The 21,349-nt window shown below is 35.8% G+C and overlaps 1 protein-coding gene across 1 annotated transcript in view; it reads right to left on the bottom strand.

Annotated features, from left to right (window-relative positions):
* Positions 1-5,119: 5,119 nt before the first annotated feature.
* The window catches only part of LOC107222257 (irregular chiasm C-roughest protein-like), a 90,772-nt gene continuing 74,542 nt past the window's right edge, over positions 5,120-21,349 (bottom strand). The window contains exons 4-13 of the mRNA XM_046744866.1: positions 11,845-12,045; positions 10,785-10,912; positions 10,170-10,321; positions 8,765-9,075; positions 8,324-8,564; positions 7,844-7,999; positions 7,404-7,651; positions 7,052-7,287; positions 6,157-6,286; positions 5,120-6,032 (exon numbers count right to left, since the gene is read on the bottom strand). Of these exons, the coding sequence (XP_046600822.1) occupies positions 5,934-6,032; positions 6,157-6,286; positions 7,052-7,287; positions 7,404-7,651; positions 7,844-7,999; positions 8,324-8,564; positions 8,765-9,075; positions 10,170-10,321; positions 10,785-10,912; positions 11,845-12,045 (1,902 nt within the window). The 3' untranslated portion in view covers positions 5,120-5,933. The remainder of the gene's footprint in view (positions 6,033-6,156; positions 6,287-7,051; positions 7,288-7,403; positions 7,652-7,843; positions 8,000-8,323; positions 8,565-8,764; positions 9,076-10,169; positions 10,322-10,784; positions 10,913-11,844; positions 12,046-21,349) is intronic.

The following is a 21,349-nucleotide window of genomic DNA, read 5'->3' as shown; positions in this document are numbered from 1 at the left end:
ATAGTTACAGTTATTAGACAAAAGGTTTCACTGTCTCCTATAAAACGTTACTTTTCCTACTTGATGTAACGATATTTAAAACGGAGATTCAATGAATTATTATACGATAATTTTTCATCTCTTCTAATATCGCGTCATCTGTTTGATCTCATTAATCGATTAGAAAAAAAAAAAAAAAAAAAACTTACACGGCTTGATCACTTTTACTAATATCGGTTACGTTTTGTATTTTCGATTAGTCTTTGTACGCTTGAAATGTTTGTTTTTTTTTTTCTTTTTTTTTTTCAACACTATCCCGCATTTTTCACCTTTTGACCACACTGATTATTTTGATGTATTATGAAAAGAACGGAACGTGTTGTAAAGTAACTTTTCACTCGGCGACAGATTGATTATTGTTAGTAATTTGTAATTCGTTTATTGTTGGGTTGTCGGGTTGAACGAATCCGTTATTTTCCTAATTCTGTAAAGTATTGAAAATTACGAGCGTTGCGCGAATATTATACTATTTTCATTGATAATCGTTGAATGTATAAAGAGAAAAGCTAATTTGTCAAACGAATTGTTTCGTTAGATTTCTATCAATCGTCGCGTTACTAATAAGACTGAAAAAATTACTTCTCGTATACCGATGTGTTAAATTCACATTTTAAAATATTTACATCCAACGTACATTCGGATAGTTGAAGAAAAAAAGCATATCTACGACGAATTAGTTGAGGAACTACAATGTTTACGATATATGTTAACTTGACTCGACGCGTTTGAATAAACGAATCGGTTCGGAAGAAAGAATAAAAAAAAAAAACTGTCAGAGACAATCGGATATTACGAGATTTTATCACTATTATCATTACGAATCTTTACTATTTTACGTTAAATATAATAATTGACAAATAATGAATGAATACGTTTTATGCTCTTACGTAGAATGACCCAAGCAATTATATACATATATATATGTATATATATGTACGTTTTACATTAAATATTTGTAAGTATTAAGCAACGAAATTTTCTAATTAAAACCATTGCTTCGGGTCACCCTTTGATTGTTGCGATTCTTATATTCGGAGTATAAACTGACTGATATTCAGGAAAAAAAAAGTCAAAGTTGCATAAAAAGGAATTAAGCAAGTAACGAATCTTTGTAGGCTTTGAATACATTCATGGTGAGTAAATTCCATGTTGCATAATTTTTGTTAGCTTTTTTTTTTTTTTCTAGTTTTCACCTTCTTTGCGTAATTTATACAAGTTATTATACAAGATCTGGATTTGATTGATTATTATATTTTATCGGTTTTTAAACGTTTATGTACACATATAGTATATATGTACAGAGATTTATGGTTTTATGTTTTTAATTTTGTCGATGAATTAGTGAAATATGTATTCGTATCGTGTGTTTAGATTAGAAGCGCGAAACGGTGTTGAAATTTTCGATCAATTTTCATCATTCGGTTCTTTCTTTTACACACACATTACAGGCTTATGTAACTCGTGTTTAGAAACCATGCAATTAGTTTAACACGTAATTATACTGTTGTTAAGCTGTTATCCATAATGGAATTATGGCAAAAGTGAGATAAACTAAATAAATTCAAAGTGTCTAAATGTATGTACATTTTTTAACGGTGTCAAGTGGCAAAAAGCAATCTTTGATTTTGTCAGAAATTTTTACTTTACGCTTTGTGAAAAAATGTGCGCAAAATTGACGAAGGGACGATTCGACAAACTTAATCTCTATGCCCGACGGTATTACTTGGAATGAATACAAAGAATCAAACTAAACAATGATCAACAAATAATTACGAAAGTTTTTTTTAAATTAAATTAATTTCACCTTTTTTCTTTCTTTTCTCTTGCGTTAATTAAAACTTGTAAGTATGAAAGATTTGTGTACGTAAGAACGGCGGTAGAGCTTTAGGGATTTGACCGCCATGCATTGAATAATTACGTAAAGTTGCATCGGTTAATGTGGAGATGAAACGAAAGAAAAAAAAAAAAAAGACTTAATTATACACCGGTAGATATCTTAAATTATTCGTACGATTCGTATAATCGTCATATATATATATATATATATACGTATATATATATATTTTTTTTCTTCTCATGGTATATAGTCGATAAGTATTAATGATATAAAACTAATTAAACTTACAAGATACAGTGAGCAATAACTTCAGCTATTTACACAAAGTTATATTACAGAGTTCTCAGTTATAATATAAAGATATTTTCTTTTCCTCGTTTTATTTATTTATTTATTTTTTTTTTTTTTGCTTCTTTTCTCTCCCTTTTTTTAAATCTATCTATCTTCTTTTAATTTCGTCGTCTTTTTTTTTTTTTTTTCCCCACCTCCCCGCTCTCGTCAATTTTACATCGTGTGACAAGATTTTATTATACGCGTTCGTATTAATGAATTACCTCGCTACGACGAAGGGTTGCCCTGTTTGCGTAACGCCGCTTCGTGGTTATATTCCTGTTTAAATAATTGATAGGCGACCCTGTTTCGTTATTAATTAGCAAAGCTTTCTCCTCTTCATCCGTACAGTTATTAATCTTATGGATGATTTTAAATGGGTTTTTTTTTTTTTTTCCATACCTATAACGAGATACGTGAGAATATATACCGTGTATTGTTTACCTCACCAGGTATTAGGTATAATGTATCCTTTGTACAGTTTATTATTTCTTTTCCTAATAATGCATTTTTCTTACGTTTTTTTTTTCTTCTTTTTTTCTCTTCTTTTTCCTTTTTTTTTACGAAAAAGTATGAAACCATGTCAGTCTCTCTATACAGACTGGCAAGTACATAGCGAAAGGGTGAAGTATACTTATAAAAAACGTATAAATAGGACAAGTGTAGTATAGGTGCGGCTTCTTACGTACGGAAATCATAAAGATAATATAATATAAGTGTATATGGAGCATTCCACGCCAATTCGACCCGGGTTTTACCCTTGACCTTTTAGATTCGGTGCGCGATTTTTAAAGGATTTTTTTAGAAACGACTTTACCGACCGACCAGAATTAAAAATTTCAAATAATTCGACCCACTCCGGGTCCAAGCTTGAAAATTTTGTTATCTGAGACAGGATTTTTCAGAATTTTTTCAAACTTTTAATTTTGGACGGTCGATAAAATTGTTTCTAAAAATTGTAGAAAATTCAAAACGGGTCGAGAAAAAACTTTTAAAAAAAACTGAGTACCATTCAAAGTGAGAACAATCATAGAAAAATCGCGCGCCAAATCTAAGATGTGAAGGGTAAAACCCAGGTCGAATTGGCGTGGAACGCCCCATATATATATATATATATATATTTTGTGTGTGTATATATATATATATATACACATATTATACACGTATCTATTCGAGGCACGTATAACGCACCGCGAAGAATATTTTCACAAAAGGTTTTTTTTTTATTTTTTTTTTTTTAAAATTAAAAAAATTCAGTTGCGTTTTGAAAATGAAGTATTTGTTTTTTTTTTTCAATATACATTGACGTACATATACGTTTGTATATGTATATTTTCATGTATACGTTATTATTTGCGTAAATTGTTTACGTTTTTCGTTTTGCTTGAAACGTTGGTTTTTTTCGATAATGAAATTGTTATTACTATTCTTGTTTGTTTCACTTTAGTGCCATTGAACTATAGGCTCTATATGTTCATATTAACAACAGTGGATTAACATATCTAATTATTTAGCTATCTATATATAATATATACATACATATACATATGTATATATATATATATATTCATAACGTGGCCTAACATTTGGGGTTTCTTTTATAATATGCAAAAGCATTCCTTGCTTTATCATTTCTCCGATTCGTATAACGATTTCAGGCCAATGGAAACTATTGCGACACAGAAAAACAAGTGTCAGTTTTACATTTATAAAATTCTTATAGAATGATTATTAAGAGTGTAAAGAGGATTTTGCTCAGCTCGTCGTGTAGATAAATAAAAATAAAATACTTTGTATCCTGGTCTGTTTTACTCATTCTGTTTTTTGTTCCCCTTTTTCTTCGATACATTCAACGAACTGGCGATCACTCAATTTGTTTCGTTAAGTTTCGTATTTTCGGTAAATATGTTTCATCGTTAGTTTCGATTTGTGATTCTGGGACTGTCTGTATTGCCCGTTGCTTGATTATGGTACGAGATTTTTTTTGTTCCATTGCAGGAAAAAAAAAAGGAAAAACAAAATGGTTGAAACGACGCGCGGCGGAGATTTTATCCAATTCTCAAATAAATGCTTACAATATCGATATCTAGTTGGTATCTGTTTCTTTTCATCATTTCTCTCTCTTTTTTTTTTAATCAAAAGATTGTCAATATCTCAAGTCGTCTATATATACAACGTGTATTTTTGATACTATATTTTAAAATGTTCTTTTACTTCTGCTAATTACGAAGAGACACCTATTGTAACGATAATCATCATTATCACACGCATCGGTATAAATTTCAACCTTACTGCATTAATTTCAATACATTTTCGGTATAATTTACGTACGTTTTTTTTTAAATCCTTTTTTTCCTAAATTTTGATACATACATACATACATACATGCATCTATATATATATATATGTATATGTATGTATTCGTTTTATTTACTTCACGTTAATTAATTAATAACGTAGACGTATTTTGAACAATATCAAAAGCCAAAGATTGTGAAAATTACCGAATCTTACGATTCATTTATCTCTAAGGAATAAAATTTTGAAAGTTGTCCAAATAACAATGATAAACATGTCAATTTAAATCTATGCAACAGAACGTAAGGCTAAGAAGGCTCGCGTATGACGATTATGATTATTATTATTATTATCATCATCGACTACACCTAAAGAATACTTTTTCTTTTTTCACATATTTGGGAACTTTTAAAAAGATTACTTTTTACAAACACGATAAGTTTTGTCCGTTTTGACGTTAGTTTTTCAAGTTGCTTAGCTGACAATTCTTACTACTCACATCTACTGAGTAGGTAGAAAAATGATTGACAATTAAAAACAAAAATAATAATAACGATTAGATAATCATTTTATACAAGTAATCGAGTGGAAACCCAGATCCCTTTCTTACAGTTGTATACAAGTTGACTTGTTTATAACATTTTCGTTATTTTTTTTTTTTTTTTTTATAATATATAATGTACGTTGACGTTGTTATCGATACATGAATTTCAGTGGCAATTATCATCTTTTTTACATTCATGCTCGTTTTCAGATCGTCACTGTTTTATTTATTTATTTATTTATTTTTTTTTTAATTTCACGCGCGATAGCGGTCATATTGTTCTTCGAGATTTCTTTTTTTTTTCTCTAACTTTCTCCTTTCTCTCTTTATATTTTGCTCATCATTTTCAAAATCCGAAACACTAGGCTTCTCTTTACAACTATTTATATTTCCTTTATCACAGGTTAGATCGAGCGTCTTAAGATGAAATACGATTCCTTTTAAATTTTTTTATTTTTATAACGATCTAAGGCATCGCTTGAAACGAAATATTATATTAGAAATCTTTTTCACATTACATCTTCTTTCTCTCATCATGTTTTTACCGATCATATACCTATTTAAATATCTCCTACCTCTTCTAATACATTTTTATCACTCCTTACAATAGCCTTTGCGTGTCCAACTTTCAATATTCGTGGAATCTCAATATCGATCCTCGCCATGAGATCTTTTGAAAGCAGTTTCAGACTGTAGAGATTTTGCGATCTGGGCAGACAATCTCGGTCATATCATCGTCGGAAAATCGTCGTATCATCAAGTGTGTCCTTTTTTTTTTAAAGGTCAACAGGGCGACGAATCATTTCGACGATACTCTTGACACGCACTTGAAACCCGAATCCTCTAATATTTAGCAGGGACTATTCCAGCTGTAGAATTCCAATCTCATACATGCGTCGCCAGACTTCCAACTGCTGATGTACGCTTCACCGTTGCAACGCCTCCGTTCGGCCCCCCCGTTATGTAATGGGCAGATAATGGAGCCTGTGAAAAATCGCACAATATGCATTCATTTTAGTTCACATTGTTGGGTACGGCAAGCCTCCATTATCACGTCTATCGATGTACTTTTACATAGCAGGCTACTGTAATTGATGATGATATTTACCTGTGGACCTGCCCCGTTCAACGCGTTCATATTACTCATTCGCATCGCCTGAGTATATGGCGGAGGGGCTGGAGTTACACCAGGTATCGCCGTGTGAGGTGCGTGCCTGAGTTGCTCTGCCGCTGACATTCTAATCGAGCAAAAGTCTTGATTAGTATATTCGTCAAAGATAATTATTGGTGCATTTTCTCGCTGGACCAGCAAATTTTAGTATTGAAGAAGTACATATGAGTATGGTTCAAAAATGGGCTCCATTTTGGGTATATATGTCTCAACGACCTATTATTCCAAATTGATTGGGTTCTGTTTTATGTAAAATTATGTATATCAAGGTTTATTTACAGTTGTTTTGTTTATATTAGAGTTAGTGGATAGGAAGCATTGTTATTGATATTAACGTCAACCATTTGACTCGGTGACACGTTATGCGATTTCTACAATATCACAAGAAAGGCTGAACCGATTTACTTCAAATACTTCGTATTGAATGACTCTATTGAAAAATTGCACGAATGAAGCTCTATCTAAATATTTTTGAGTAAAAAAAATCCAATCAAACAGAATAATTGGTTAATGAGATATAAACTTGCAAAATTCTCCCACTTTTTCAACCATCCACCGTTATAAATCTCCTTAAAATAAAGGCATAAAGTATTTTAGCTATTGTACTAAGAATTTTTACTGCAGTAGCAAACTTTTTACAAGTGTAGTCAAATGGGCTTCCCAATTTAGCAAGGTCGTTAGTTAAACTTGAAAGATTCTAGCTTTTGCAATATATTTTTCTCTTGCTATCTCCGTATTGACATTAAAACTTGTTGCACCAGCGAATCATTTCCTTTATCTGCGTGGTAATCTTTACAGTATACGTTTGTCCGATATATAATCGATCACTCACCTCAAGTAAGGGTTTCCATAAGTGGCTGAAAACCTTGGATCTATAACAGAATTGACCTGTTGCGTGTTGTTACCAAGGTTCGCCGAACTGAGACCAATTTTTTTAGAACCGAGAATACCTCCCGAGGGTATCCTGCTCAGGGATTCTCTGGATGCTCCCATTCCTTGGGCAACTGGCGGCGTGTAGTCACGAGCGTAGTCGACGTATGGCACGTAACCGTTGTTGTTGCTTCCATCCTGTATCGTTTAAATGTTAATTTTATCCAAGATTCAATTTACATAAGTAAGAGCGCAGCTATTTTCTGCAAGATCTGAACATCGATCATGTTTGATTTTTGAAAAAATCTTCTTACATTGTTCTTTGGCGGAAATGATGGCTCTGTGTAATCGGCGCTGTATCTGAATCCGAGCGGATTAGGAACCGGACCTGCTAATGCCAGCGCGTTGACGCCTCTGGTGCTCCCTTCCCCTTCGCTATCCAGGGCAGTGACGCTCTCTGCATTGCTTACACTTGATCCAGCTCTAATATCCGCTTTGACGTCGGAAAGATTGCTGCTACGATCGCTTTCGCGATATCGCTCGTTGTTCGAATCTGTCTCTTCTGTAAAATGCATTGGAAAATTCATACGAAGAAGAGATTATGAATGCAGACCTCGAAATTTCAGGGTAAAAATTGTTGCACATTTAGAAGAGTTAACCATTTTTCAGGATATTATCATCGATACTCCGATGATAATCGACAACGGAGAAAAAAGAATTTTCAAAGAATTGATAATTGCAATGTTTTACTCACGAAGATCGTTGTCTTGAGCTTGTACAGTACGTGGCCTAGGCTGTTTGATACGATCTCGACAGTGCAGGATTAGAGCTACGATTATCCCAACGAGGATCACACATACGACTAATCCTCCGACGATAAGAATCAGCTGCCAATCGACTGGAATCAGCGCTACAAGGGTAATAAAATTTAGTTACATATGACGTTGGAACTCTCTGAGGAAAAAGACGAAAAGTACGTTGCATTGAAGGAACACAATTATGCGTCAAGTCCGTAAGAAAAATTCCAAATCTTTACTTAGTTTTTACTTATTGGGCGTGATCAGGTTTGGGAGACATTTTGACAATCTCAAAGCAGGGTACAAAGATTACAACAAAGTCTTCTGATACAGTCGAAGCTGTTCGAGTACGTTTTCTGGTTCTTTTTTAGGCAGTATTTGCTCTTATCATGTAACGAGGCCAGGTATAAATAAGAGAACAGAGTTTTTTTACTTACCATGAGTGGTGAGCTTGATAATCACAGAGTCAGTTCCGTAACTGTTTGTCACCGTACAATTGTAGTCTCCAAAGTAAGTCGATACTGGATCCAGAAGTGTTATGGTGCTGACTATTCCTTCAGGCGTGAATTCTTCCTGGACAAGATAGGGCGTGCTGTTCGATGTGAAATTCAATTCTCTACCTCCGAAGCTCCACGTCACCGTATCTGCCTTTGGTACGGAAATAGCTGTGCATTCAACCTGCGGGATGAGAATATTTTTCTTCAATTCCAGATAAAAATTAAGTATGTCGGAAAAATGACGCATTGCCAGTTATCATAGAATATTGAGTTGAACGTAAGTCTGATTTCAATGGCCAAGATCCCTGACTCATCGGGAAAGTAGCGTATCTCATATGAAAAGATAAAATTTCTATGCCTGCAGTTGTTTTTAGTTTTTACCTTGACGACTCCTTCGTCTGGGACGTATTGAGTGCGTTGAGAAACGATGCTAGGTGCAGCTTTGATGTAGATATTTGCATAGCCAGTAAGTTCTGGGAATCCAGAAACATGCGCTTTGCAGTAATATCGTCCAGCAGATTCTGGGTTAACATGAACGCTGATGTTAGGACTGCTCGCTACGATTCGATCGGTTTCTTCGTGAATCCAGAGAACTTCTGGCGTTGGATTACCGTCAACGTCACATTGCAGGATTTCAGTAGCATCATAGTGAGTCTCTACCGATTGGGGAGGGTGCCGAAATTGTGGCCCATCTGTGCAAAAAACAAAATTCGATATCAAAAATTTGTCGCAGAGTTGAACCTCGTTTTTTCCTTCTTCGAAACAGCTTGACAGCACTATTTCTTCAGACCATTTCGTGAAAAACATCTGCAGTGAAAAAGGTAGACACTGAATAGACGTATAGTAAAGGAAACTAGTTAAATACTCGAATTAATACATGTTGTTGTAGAGACTTTTAGAGGCTTTGCATTCGCACTATGTTTGTTAAAATTTTACCATGTTTGTTTTTAACAAGAATGATATTATAATATACATTATAAGTTCTTCAGATATATTGTTGGGATTGAAGAAATGTATTTTTTAAACGTTATCTCAAATTTTTTGGAACAAATTTTTTTTACTTGCTGTAACTAGCTATAAAAAATTTTCAGCGATAAAGGACGACTTACGGTTTTATTCTAATTCTACATGAAATAGGATCAAATTTTAGAAGCGATCGAAAACTTATAAATAGTTATTTTAATAGTGCAATACATTTGTTTACAAGTTATATTTTTTTTTATTTTTTTTATCTGAATTTCTCGGCAAAATTGAAAATCCTTGTAGACAACTTGATTGTTTTCAAGGTAAGTTACAATTTCTCTAAAAATGTCTAAAGTACATTTAGCTATGAGTTTTCCGTTAAAAGATATAAATATCTGATAAACTTTCCAAAGTTTCCAAAGAGTTAATTGCAAAATTTGAGAAAAATCTCAAAAACTAAATTCCCAAACTTTTCCATAAATTGAAAAAAACAGTTGATGGAAGAACTGCAAATTTTTTTACCCACCGAGAGAAAACAAAAATTCACATACCTAATTAATCGTAATTAATGACTGTAAAAATTTTACGATGTGTTGCTACAACTGTGGTAACATAGACAGTATAAGACTGTAATAAATTAACGATATATATTGTTATATAAAAAATACGTTCTTTGTGTCCTGACTCACAAATGCTACAGCAGTCTTTTCAACGATTCTTTCTTCCCGATGTAAAATCACAACAATCTCTGCAATGTGATAATCGTGATTGCAGGCAATGCAGAGATCGCCTCTACCGACAATACAGTGTATATTTTACTTACAAGTGATGTCGAGTGTCTCGGTTTCTTCGCTTTTCCCGACGTCGTTGTGGACCTCGCATTTAACGATAGCGTCGTGATCGTGCCTCGTAACGTTGTGTATAATCATCTCTGTCGTATAATCGCCGATCACCTTTCTCTCGTTTATGTACCACCTGAAAATAAATAATCGTCGTCGAGACGAGAACGACGTTCGTTATTTAAAGCTAGCAAGCAAGGAAGAAAGGAAGGAAGGAAGGAAAGCAGGAAAGAAGAAGAGAGGAAAGAGCGCTAGGGGTTGGATTTCTTGGGGTTGGGGCGCGTAGAGGGAGAGAGAGAGAAAGAGAGAGAGAGGAAAGATTGAATTTGCAACCCTCGATGATGATATTGATTCCTGATGGAAGAAGTTAAGGTGTTTGATGTTGTCCTCTGTATGTATCGCTCCGCATCCGAGCGGAGTTCCAATTTCGCCGAGACGTCGTCGGTTATATTTCGCGAATCAAAGTAAATCGTAAATTCAAACCAGTCTGTAGGTAAATACACGTGCCGCGTTATAACACACGTCCCGATAAATACTCGATACGGTACGATTGGTTCAGTGGAAAAATTGTTAGAAGGGGGGTTGGTACGACTGCTTACCTGTATTCCATGTCTGAAGGATTCGCCTCTGCTCGACATTTGAATCTCAGCTCAGCGCCTTCGACTATTCTACCGTTCTTCGATAATCCTGATCGGATTCTGAGCGAAACTTTTGGGGCGTACCGTACCTGAAATTCAGTAAAATTTATTCCATGGTAGACTGAACACCAACGGCTGGTTAATTTCTCTAATAATATCTTCTCCACCTTTACACAGAATCATTTCCTTCTCTCTATCAATTTTGCCCCAAGGTTAATCGCGGGCATCTAATTTTACCCTAATGAATTCATTCCTTTATTATCCCGTTCGATTTGAATTTGGCAAACTTCCGTTACTCCGAATATTCCGAATCCTCTCATTCAAGATACGTCGTGAAACTCGCTTCAAAGGGTGTATCTTTGTTTCTAACTATGAAATTTGTCTAATTTCACCTGCGTACCACTACTGTTTAGAGTAAACATGTACAGAGTATTTCCGAGTAAGCGCCACAGTATGTTGGGTTGCCTACCATTGAGGCGAATCGGTAAAAAAAATCGGTAAAACAGACCTACCGGGTCATAACCACTTCAGTCATGTCAAGCCATATAATCACTTTAACGTGACTCCGGAACGCGATTACAGAATTCTTCAGAGTAGGTTGCAAACGACGAAACAACTACTTGGCCAAATCTACACAACTTGACGACAAGTGCAGTCCCAGCTCATTTGTAAGGACTTTTAAAGCGCTAGGTACCGATAACTAGGTAGGTCTGTTTTACCGATATTTGTTCCCCTCGGTGGTAGGCAACCCAACAGACTGCGACGTTTACTCGGAAACATCCTGTGTAAAATTGATTCCACAACCAAGATAATCATGTTTAAGAATTAACCAGTTTCAGACTGTACGGAAAATTCATTCCTGTAACTATAACTCGTTTGTCGTGGTACTTTTTAAAGTCCAGACGAATGAAAATCTCCAAAGTTTGATTTTCCAGATTTTTACCCTGAATAATAGTTTTGCAACTTATAATCGCGCGCTTCTTCTTTTTCTAAACTAATTAACCCAATGAATCTTACTGACCTCGACGCGCAGTTTCACGTTTTGAGGAGTTCGCTCAGCGGCGTTATGACTTTGACAAGTAAATGTGGTGTTGTCGTGCTCCTTCCTCGGCATGACAGTGAGCACCGATCTTACAGTGACGAGAGGTCCTCCTTCAAATTTTTCGGTATGAGTCTTGATCCCGTTGCGAAGAACATTGCCAAGTCCGTCGATCCAGGTGATCTGAAATGATAGAACCAAGAGAATGTCAAATCAGGGTATATTTCATCTCCTGCGGAATTACTGCAATGCGGAGCATCGTATACTGTATCCTGCAACGGTGGAGCGAAATACAGAATTCAACGAGCACAATTCAAAACTACGTCAGGACAATCCTCGGCATAACACGTTTCTGTACACAGATATAGACATCGAACATAGCTCTGTAACGTTTTCCCAATAAAACGAGGATTGCGCTGGTGGACCCGATGGCCTCAAAACCGATTGGCTCTTGGCTCTTGGCTCTTCGAATTCCTGTACCTACCCGCGTTACTCTGGACTCATTCTGGACGGTGCAGCATTCCGCGGGTTTACACCCACGGGAAATTATTGTTTGTTCGACCGCAAGAGTTGTTCCCGGGGATCATCGGAGGGTGAAGTACACCGTGATGGGGTGTTGAATATAGTATATTTATAGGCATTGCGGCAACTGCAGGTGGACGATCAATTTTCTCTGAAAATTCGCACCATTGTTGAAGGAGGTTCATCAAACGCGAAATTATGCATTTGCAGTTTATAATTCAGTCGGTTAAAAAAAAAAAAAAAAACAACCTTCAATCTATACGTAAGTATAATGCGACAAAATATCGCCATTCGAAGAGCCGGCATTTTTCGAAATCTTTTTTTTTTTTCTCTCACAATTTTGTCGTCATTTTTATCAAAGGTGTGAAAGTCAGACAAACGAATTTAGTATAAAAATTTTCAACCCATGATAAAAAGTCAGTCGGAGTAAATAGTCAATTCCTGAACTTCGTCGCAAACGTTTTTTTTTTTTCTCATGAAATTCTGTATCATGTATGGAGTGCCTGAAATAACGATTGAAATACTCTGCTATCTCGGTATATTGCCGTTTTTCCAAAAAGAAAGTACCATTTCCTTTGCTTAGACTCGTCGATCCATCCTGAAATTACGTATACATATACCATGTATAGACGGAGGAAAATGACGGAGGAAAGTATTGCAAGAGGGATGAAAATACCCTCTTTTCGCTTTGATCCAGACAGAAGTAACTTTTTCTCCGATATCTCGACACATATCCACCTTCTCCATGTATAATATAACGCGTATATGTATCGCAGGTTATTGACGTAATCCGACGTTTTCCGAGCAGCTCTCTACATCTAATTCTTTCGTATATAAAGACCCTTCTTATCATCATAATTGGTAAAAGTATAACGATATACGTCAATGGGTCAGGGATAATAAAAGTCGCGCTTATATTGCAGTTGAAAACGTTATACCTTCGTCCTAGAAATTTTTTTTTCACACGCCATTTTTATCCAACATCAATTCAAAATGGTCAGGATAAAAATCATAATAAAAATGAACAGCGGAATGTACAGAAAAGATGGAAAACAAAAAAAACCAGAACGATATTCATATATTACTATTTGGAAAATTCTGAAAGATATTTAGTTTTTTTTTTTTTTTTTTATACTGCCCTGATAAAATTTTGTAACAAACCAAATATCTGTTGTGTTTTTTCAATAATGCGAAATACTGTAAAGCCTCGATACTTTTTATTTAATCAAGATCTTTATGTGAACTATCATATATATATATATAATATTCTCGAGTAGTCAGAAGGGAGGATTTGTTATTGGACGTGAAATTGATTGCTATGTAAGCTCATAAAGGGGTTGCAATTGCAGCAGCAGAGGCCAGAGAGAGAGAGAGAGAGAGAGAGAAAGCTGCATCAGCATCAGCACTGCAGCAGCAGCAGCAGCAGTAGGAGGCTTATAGGCTGTGCCATGGTATAGAAGACGGAAATTTTGCGATAATTGAGTTTCCTGAAATCAAATGATTTCCTGGTATATACATGTATACTCCATCCACGCAAAGAGTACCGGGTCTGAAATCGATAACGGATAATCAGCTTCGCTCCGGCGCTAAGACGACAACGCGCTGATGACCGATATTGCGATCGGATGATCGATCGATCCGAGATCCGGTCGGTTCGTAGCTGCGTTGACTGGCGTTTAGATTTTTTTCCAAAGTTTCTCACTTTCTGTCGTATAAGAAATTCGATACTTATCCATACCTAATGAAGTTATAACGACACCCTGCGGTACTGAAATTAGACGAGTTATTAACCGCTGTTTTTTTCTTTCTCTTCGAAAAATGAATAAACAAATAGAATAAAAGAGTGTGAAAGAAATAAAAAAAATTCACATAATATCGTAGAAAATTTGTATGAAATGATTACGATTTCGCGTGAATTGTTCCAAGTATCATTTTCATTGGAAATTCATTCCAGCGTCGTCCGAGTAGCGAAAATTCATATAGGGATATTTCTACGTGAATCACACAGGGTTGGTTTTCAAAACACTTTAATTAACTTCGAAGAATTTTCTCAGGGAATTGACGGAATATTTCTGCGGATCATTCTCAGAGCATTTTGATGAAAATTTTATACCGAGTTTCGGGCTCTTTCTTCCGTTGCTGCTACCATAGCAACCCCTGAATTCTCTTACACGTTATATAAAGGAATTAATAATACTCTGCGAAGACGACGTTTCGAGACTATAGCCAAAGTATAATTAGTTCAACAATTATCTACCTTCGATTGTAATTGAGGACTTTAGCACCTTCGGCGTTGAGCGTGATTCAAAACTTCTCAAAAAAAAAAAAAAAAAAGACAACAATATTGCTAGATCGGTATCAGTCGACGTTCAAGTTTCATGAATTTTAGGATCTTGTTCGTATTCGACTTGAAGCCAATTCACAACTCGTTGTGTTCTCGCGCATTGGAACAGAAAAAAAAAAAAAAAAAACTTTTACCCTGCATTGGCCGGATGGAGCATCGACCCCGTGGGGTCGCGGTCGAATCAGGGATTAATTTAACAGCCTGTGTATTTTTATATATATATATATATATAGAGGGAGAGAAGGGAGCGTTGGTATCACGGTGGTATAAATCTAGATTCCAGATTCTAGAAGATTGCCGGTTGCATTCGGCCTGGCGATGCTACGGTGTGTATGCGCGTTGTGATGTGTATGTGTAAAGGAGTCGGGCGGATGGGAAGGTGTGAAAATCTATTTCCTGACGAATATTCATGACGCATCCGATTAAAATGCAGCCAAATTAAGCTGCGGCCGAGCGCGAGGGAGCCGCCCTGGGTAATCCTCTACTCTTCCTTCATTCCCGCAACTTCTCCGCTCTTCTCTCATCGGCGCGCTTTAATCCTCAAACCCAATTCCGACGAGGAGCCCCCTGTCTGTTATACCGTCGAGAAGACGACGACGACGATGAAGAAGAAGAAGAAGAAGAAGAAGACAAAGAAGACGAAGAAAAAAACAGAATTTAGTTAGATGTACATTATACATACATAAATATATACTATACATATATATATATGAGGCATTCCACACCGATTCGACCTGGCTTTTAACCCTTGACCTCTCAGATTTGGCGCGCGATTTTTTCTATGATTGTTCTCCCTTTGAAAGGTAATCTGTTTTTTTTTTTTTTTTTTTCTCGACTCAACTTGAATTTTCTACAATTTTTGGAAACGATTTTATCGACCGACCAAATTTGAAAATTTGAAAATATTCTGAAAAATCCTGCGTCAAATATAAAAACTTTTAAGCTTGGACTCTCAGAGTGGGCCGATTTTTCCTTCTTACGGTTTTCAAGCTTTTTCGAAATAAAAAAAAATTAGAAGCGAACGTCACTTTACTATGGATGGTTGCTGAAACATTTTTATATGTAACATGGGATTTTTGAAAATTTTTTTACACCTTTCGGAACCATTTTGCCATTTGTTATTTTTTTTATTGACAAAATAGGGAGGAAAAAAAAAATCTTGCGAAAAATTTGAAAAAATTTTCAAACATCTCAGGTATATAAAAATAATATAAATATTATAAAAATGTTTCAGCAACCATCCATAGTAAAATTACTTTCGCTACTAATTATTTTAACGTTTTTTTTCGGAAGAAGTTTGAAAATGGTAAGAAGGGAAAATCGGCCCACTCTGGGTCCAAACTTGAAAATTTTGATATCCGACGCAGGATGTTTTTACAATTTTTCTAAATTTTTAATTTTTGACGGTCGATAAAATCGTTTCTAAAAATTGTAGAAAATTCGAATTGATTCGAGAAAAAAAAAACAGAGTACCTTTGAAAGTGAGAACAATCATAGAAAAAATCGCGCGCCAAATCTAAGAGATCAAGGGTAAAACCCAGGTCGAATTGGCGTGGAATGACCCATGTATATACCTACAATAAGACCCGGCATACCTTGAGGAGTAAATATTGAATAAATATACATATCTAACGCGGTAAGCTCCGTCGTCAATTTTGAAAATTCTTCTCGACCAACGGAGTGTGATAATTGAAAAAGATGATGAAGAAGAAGAAGAAGAAGAAGAAGAAGAAGAAGAAGAAGAAGAAGAGGAGGAAGAGGAAGATGAAGGGTAGGAAAAGGCCGCATACCTCAAAGCGACTATTCCCCCGGTTCTAACAAACTTTTCACTCCTTTGAAGTTTGACTAAAAATAATTGGGAACTTTTTCATGAAGGTATACATATATGGGAGATTCCGGCTCGGTTCCAGGGCTGCGTCGTAACTTCGACAAACCTCACGTACCTAACATTCAACGAAATATTTTCAACTTGTAAACGATATTTTATTTATCAATGTAAACTGATCCGTTCTGTTTTGATTCGCAAAAGAGAAGGCAAATAAAACAAATAAATAAATTTTCAACTATTGTTGCTTATGAATGAATCAGATATTGGTTAAATGTTTTGTCGAACGTTGTATCGTAAGTGTACGATGAGACAAGTGTTAATTTTGTTCAAGGAATAGTCTAATTCTAACTCCTCGCGTTTACATGAACAGCGTGTGGAATTTTAGTTTTTAAATTGAGAATATTTTTCCGTCACACGAAACCAGAAGTGTGTTGGACTGAAATAAATTTATTATTCAACCGCAATTAGACTTAATTTCGTATCAGACAAAGTGAATACGGTATCATTTATTTGCTACACATATTACAGATAGATAATGTTGAAAAACTAAATTGGAAAAATGTTTTTTGCTTGAAATACAAAAAGTAATGAAAAATTGATTCGTTGAAGTTTCTTATTTTTATTTCTCGATAAAAAGGTTATCCCCCCCACCCAAACAAATGGTTCGTTCAAATTTAATGTCGCATTATCGAAATTCGTGGATTACGACGGAACAAAAGAAAAAAAAAAAAAAATTAAAAATTCACAGCTACAATCTAGCTAATAGAAAAGTATCGGGCAAATTTTTATACCGACTATACAGCGTACGGACATTTTATGCACGTAGGTGCACCTATCATACTTAAAATATGTGTACAATGTAGATATATTTATATATATATATATATGTCTCTATATATGTACGTATATATTATATACAAACGGGACTTAAAAATGTCACGCAATTATGTCACGATAAAGAAAAGTCCCGTGACATTTGCGACAAGTCTGATAATTTTGCCATAAAAGTGAAAAATGTTGAAATTTACTCAGAGTTCAACTTTGACATTGAATAACTTTTGAACGAAGAGGTTTATCGCACAATGAAAAGAGACCTTTTATGTAGAGCATTGAATTTCCTGCGAGAACATGCATTGGTCATTGTTGTAAGATTTCGGATCTGTGACTTATCAAATACAGACAGAACAAACAGGCTGCTTCCCATGTTATTTAAATGGGAAATCGAAAATGCAATTTTGCGACCTCTAACAATTTTTTTACGGTTCTACAAAAATTCATGATGTATTTGGAGGTCTCAAACTTGAGTTTTAGCCGGTGGGAGAATAAAAAAAAAATAAGTTTTTTTTCGAGTCACCTTAATACATATATATATACATATATGCAGATATAGGTATATACTGGGCGCACGTGTCTCTTTACGGTCTCAGGGAGAAAGCTTTTACCTGGGAGCTTTCAGACGGGTTTCTAGGGCGTGCTTAATTAACTAACGTCGTTAATTAGTGTCGGGCAGGGTAGTATGAGGAGATGAAGAGAGATAGAAAACTCTAGTAATAGATGCAGCTTCCCGAGGAGTTTGTCGCTGCTACAGGCGAATCGAAGAACGTGCCGCGGGGCATCCCGAGAAAGCCAAACGAAACGGAACGAAACGGAACGAAACGGAACGGAACGGAACAGGAGGAACGGGGCTAAAGGCGGACGGCTAACCGCCGATCAGAAGTTATTTTTAAACCAGTTTATGTAAGTTGCTGCGCGATATGCGGCAATTCGAGAATCGTCTGTAACGGGGGAGTCGAAGCGACGACGCCCGGAGGCATTTCGGGCTATTCAAAAACGACGAGCTTCTTTACCGTTCGTCGGGAAAAACCGCCGCTTCCCCCGTCGATACGAGAAAGGAATTCTTACTCCGGGCGGGAATTCCCCCCCACCGTTCCTCACCGTCATCCTCGCCATGGCGAGCAAATATTATCGTTTCACGATCACCTCGTTCTCTCATCCTTCTCGTCCTTGTTCTTCGCCGGTATTCAACGTCAGATCAAACTTATCGTACACAACTATTATACATGTACACGGGACGTTGATGATAGGAGGGAATTTATACAAAATTGTTTCGACTTCAAATTTTTCATCTTTATTACAAGATATTATTCGCGATTGATCGATTGATCGTCGAGTTTAACTGTTTTTTTTTTTTTTTTTTCTTATCCTGGTTATATAAATATAATTTTTTGGTTTAATGGATCATTGTCTTTTCAATTTATCGTTTCCTTGTTCAATTCATGGATCGGCCTCTTCAACGAGTCGTTTCTTCTTCTTTTTTTTTTTTTGTCTTTTGATCGACTTTTTCAACTGATCACTTTGCGATTAATCGATCAATCGACAATTTCGATTTAATGCTTTTTCGATGAATTGATTAATCGGCTCTTTCTTTTCCCAATAGTTTTATCGACCAATCGATTAACCGGCCCCTTTAATAAAAGGTTTCTTCAATTACTCGATCAATCGTACAAACCTGTATATTATTATGGTATAAATCGTTCTTAATATCCTGAAAAATGTATACATAACTCGCAGTATAGGTGAAAAAAAAAAAAAAAAGCCAACAAATTATGAAAGCAATTTTCTACCACATTCGATAAAGTACCGTTTGTCTCAAATTATCCAGCCTAAGATGACTGCTTTCCCTTATACATCTCGAATATTTCAATATTTCAAAGAACGTCGCGAATTTGAGTCGATTACTCCACAAATCTTCTCTATTTACCAGACTCAAATCCCCCCGTGATTATTGCCAAAGTTTTGTTTCTTTACTTTGAATTTCGCCACTGAATATTTCGAAATTTGGCCCTCTCGGAACTTTTCAAATTTGTCATTACAACCCCGCCCCTTGACTGACTTGAATTAATGCGTATACCGGGACAATATCTTGAAAAACTTGAAAATCAACCGCGCATGCGCCAGTTTCATCAGCTGTTCGCGCAGGCTGGCCAACCCGAGTTTCAGCTCTCATACACTGTTTTCTGGTGGCGATGTAGTTTATACGAATTTTCGAGGTTAGAATCTCAAATAATTGAGGTAGTGACCCGGAAAGGTTTGGGAAGCATTTGTCATCGGGTCGGAAAGTTGATTCTTCAAAGAACGGTCGGAATTTAATGCTTACGCTCTTTGAAAATTCAAACGTACACATTTTGCGTAAGTTGGCCAGCCTGCATCGCGGGAAAAAATATCGTTGCGTGAAGATTTCGCCGACCAATGAGATTTAATTATTTGGCGCATGCGCGGTTGATTCTAAAGTTTCAACAACTTTTACACTATCCATACGAACAGCGAATGCGGTAGATTTTCCGGAACGACGCGACGTGGAAACTACTTGTGCCACGAAATTTTAATATCTCTCGGGAAAGATGAGGACGATGATAGCTCCTGCTGTTTTATTTCTGGTGCAGCAGTCTCTCGTTTGTCGTCGTCGTCGACAGAGAGAGAGAGAGAGAGAGAGAGAGATGACGGTTCTAGATTCCCGGCAAGGTACGTTGTATGTATATGCATGTGCACATATATGTATATATATGTAGTGCGATCCGATCATTCGTCGTTCGTATGCTCGCTTATGAGAAAACTTTCAGAGAAACTGGATCAAGGGTTTGCGGTGTCTTGAATATTTCGCAGTGCACGAGACTGACAATTTGTTTATCCGCTGCAATATTCTGTTACAGGAAGGTATTCGCACATTTGTATACAGAAATACACCACGCTCTAATCGCGAGCTCGTACTTCGTAAATTTGCGGTTTTCTACTAATAGTATTAAACATCATATATATATTATTTGAATTATTATACTTCTTATATTACAGTGTGATATTTTTATTTTTTCATTTTATTTTTACGAAGCTCAAATTTATTGATATTACAATCTGCAATGATTATTTTGAAATAAAATTATCTGAGTAACAAAGAATATCTGTGGTAAAGTCGTTGATTCGACAATCAATTGTACGCGAATGAATTTCACAAATTGTGTATTTTCTGGTATGAGCGAACAAAAAATAAAAAAAAAAAATAAATATGTGCATTTACATATATTTCGTTGTTATCAGGTACTCTCTTACAAGATTATTATTGGTAGATATTTTTAGTCGGTAGTTCGTGTGTTTCCAAGTTTTTTTTTTTTTTCCTTCTTCATTCCACGACCAATAAATCGATAACGATTTCTGTATAGTATATAATATAACCCGTTACACGCTATCTGAAATCTAATTTCGCGTCTCATTAAGGAAATTCCGAGTTTCTAATATAGAAGATGTGGTTATTTTATTCGAGTAAGCGAACTCCCCGTACCTATGTTATATATATATATATATATATGTACACATTATATACCTGCCGACGAGCACATAACGAGACTGAAAATATCTGTTGTGGTCGGTAATTATGTATCGTTGATAAGGTAGGGAGTGGGGGTTTAATTCGCAACGTGATCTCAGAAAGTAATTATCGGGAAGATATCGGATCGCTCTGTATTTTGCATAATTGAATTGCGAGAAAGGTTGCAGAATTACTCGCGGAAAAGAGGGATCGGGTAATGTGATTCGCGATGCGGTTTTATTATACACACACACACACACACGCGTAAATTTAAACACGTCTGTGTGCCTGTCGGAAGGGGGGGGGGGGGGTTTAAACCTGCAGCTTCAACTGAAAAATTAATCAAATTTGTTTTCGCATTTGTAACCCTAAGTTTTTAATTAAAATTATGCAAATCCATGATTAATGTCTCGGGGTTCGGTGAAAGAGGAAA

Source organism: Neodiprion lecontei, chromosome 7, assembly GCF_021901455.1.
Source record: "Neodiprion lecontei isolate iyNeoLeco1 chromosome 7, iyNeoLeco1.1, whole genome shotgun sequence".
In the NCBI taxonomy this organism is placed as follows: Eukaryota; Metazoa; Arthropoda; class Insecta; order Hymenoptera; family Diprionidae; genus Neodiprion; species Neodiprion lecontei.
The sequence above is the reverse complement of the archived record's forward strand: the minus strand, read 5'-3'. Positions and strand labels throughout refer to the sequence as shown.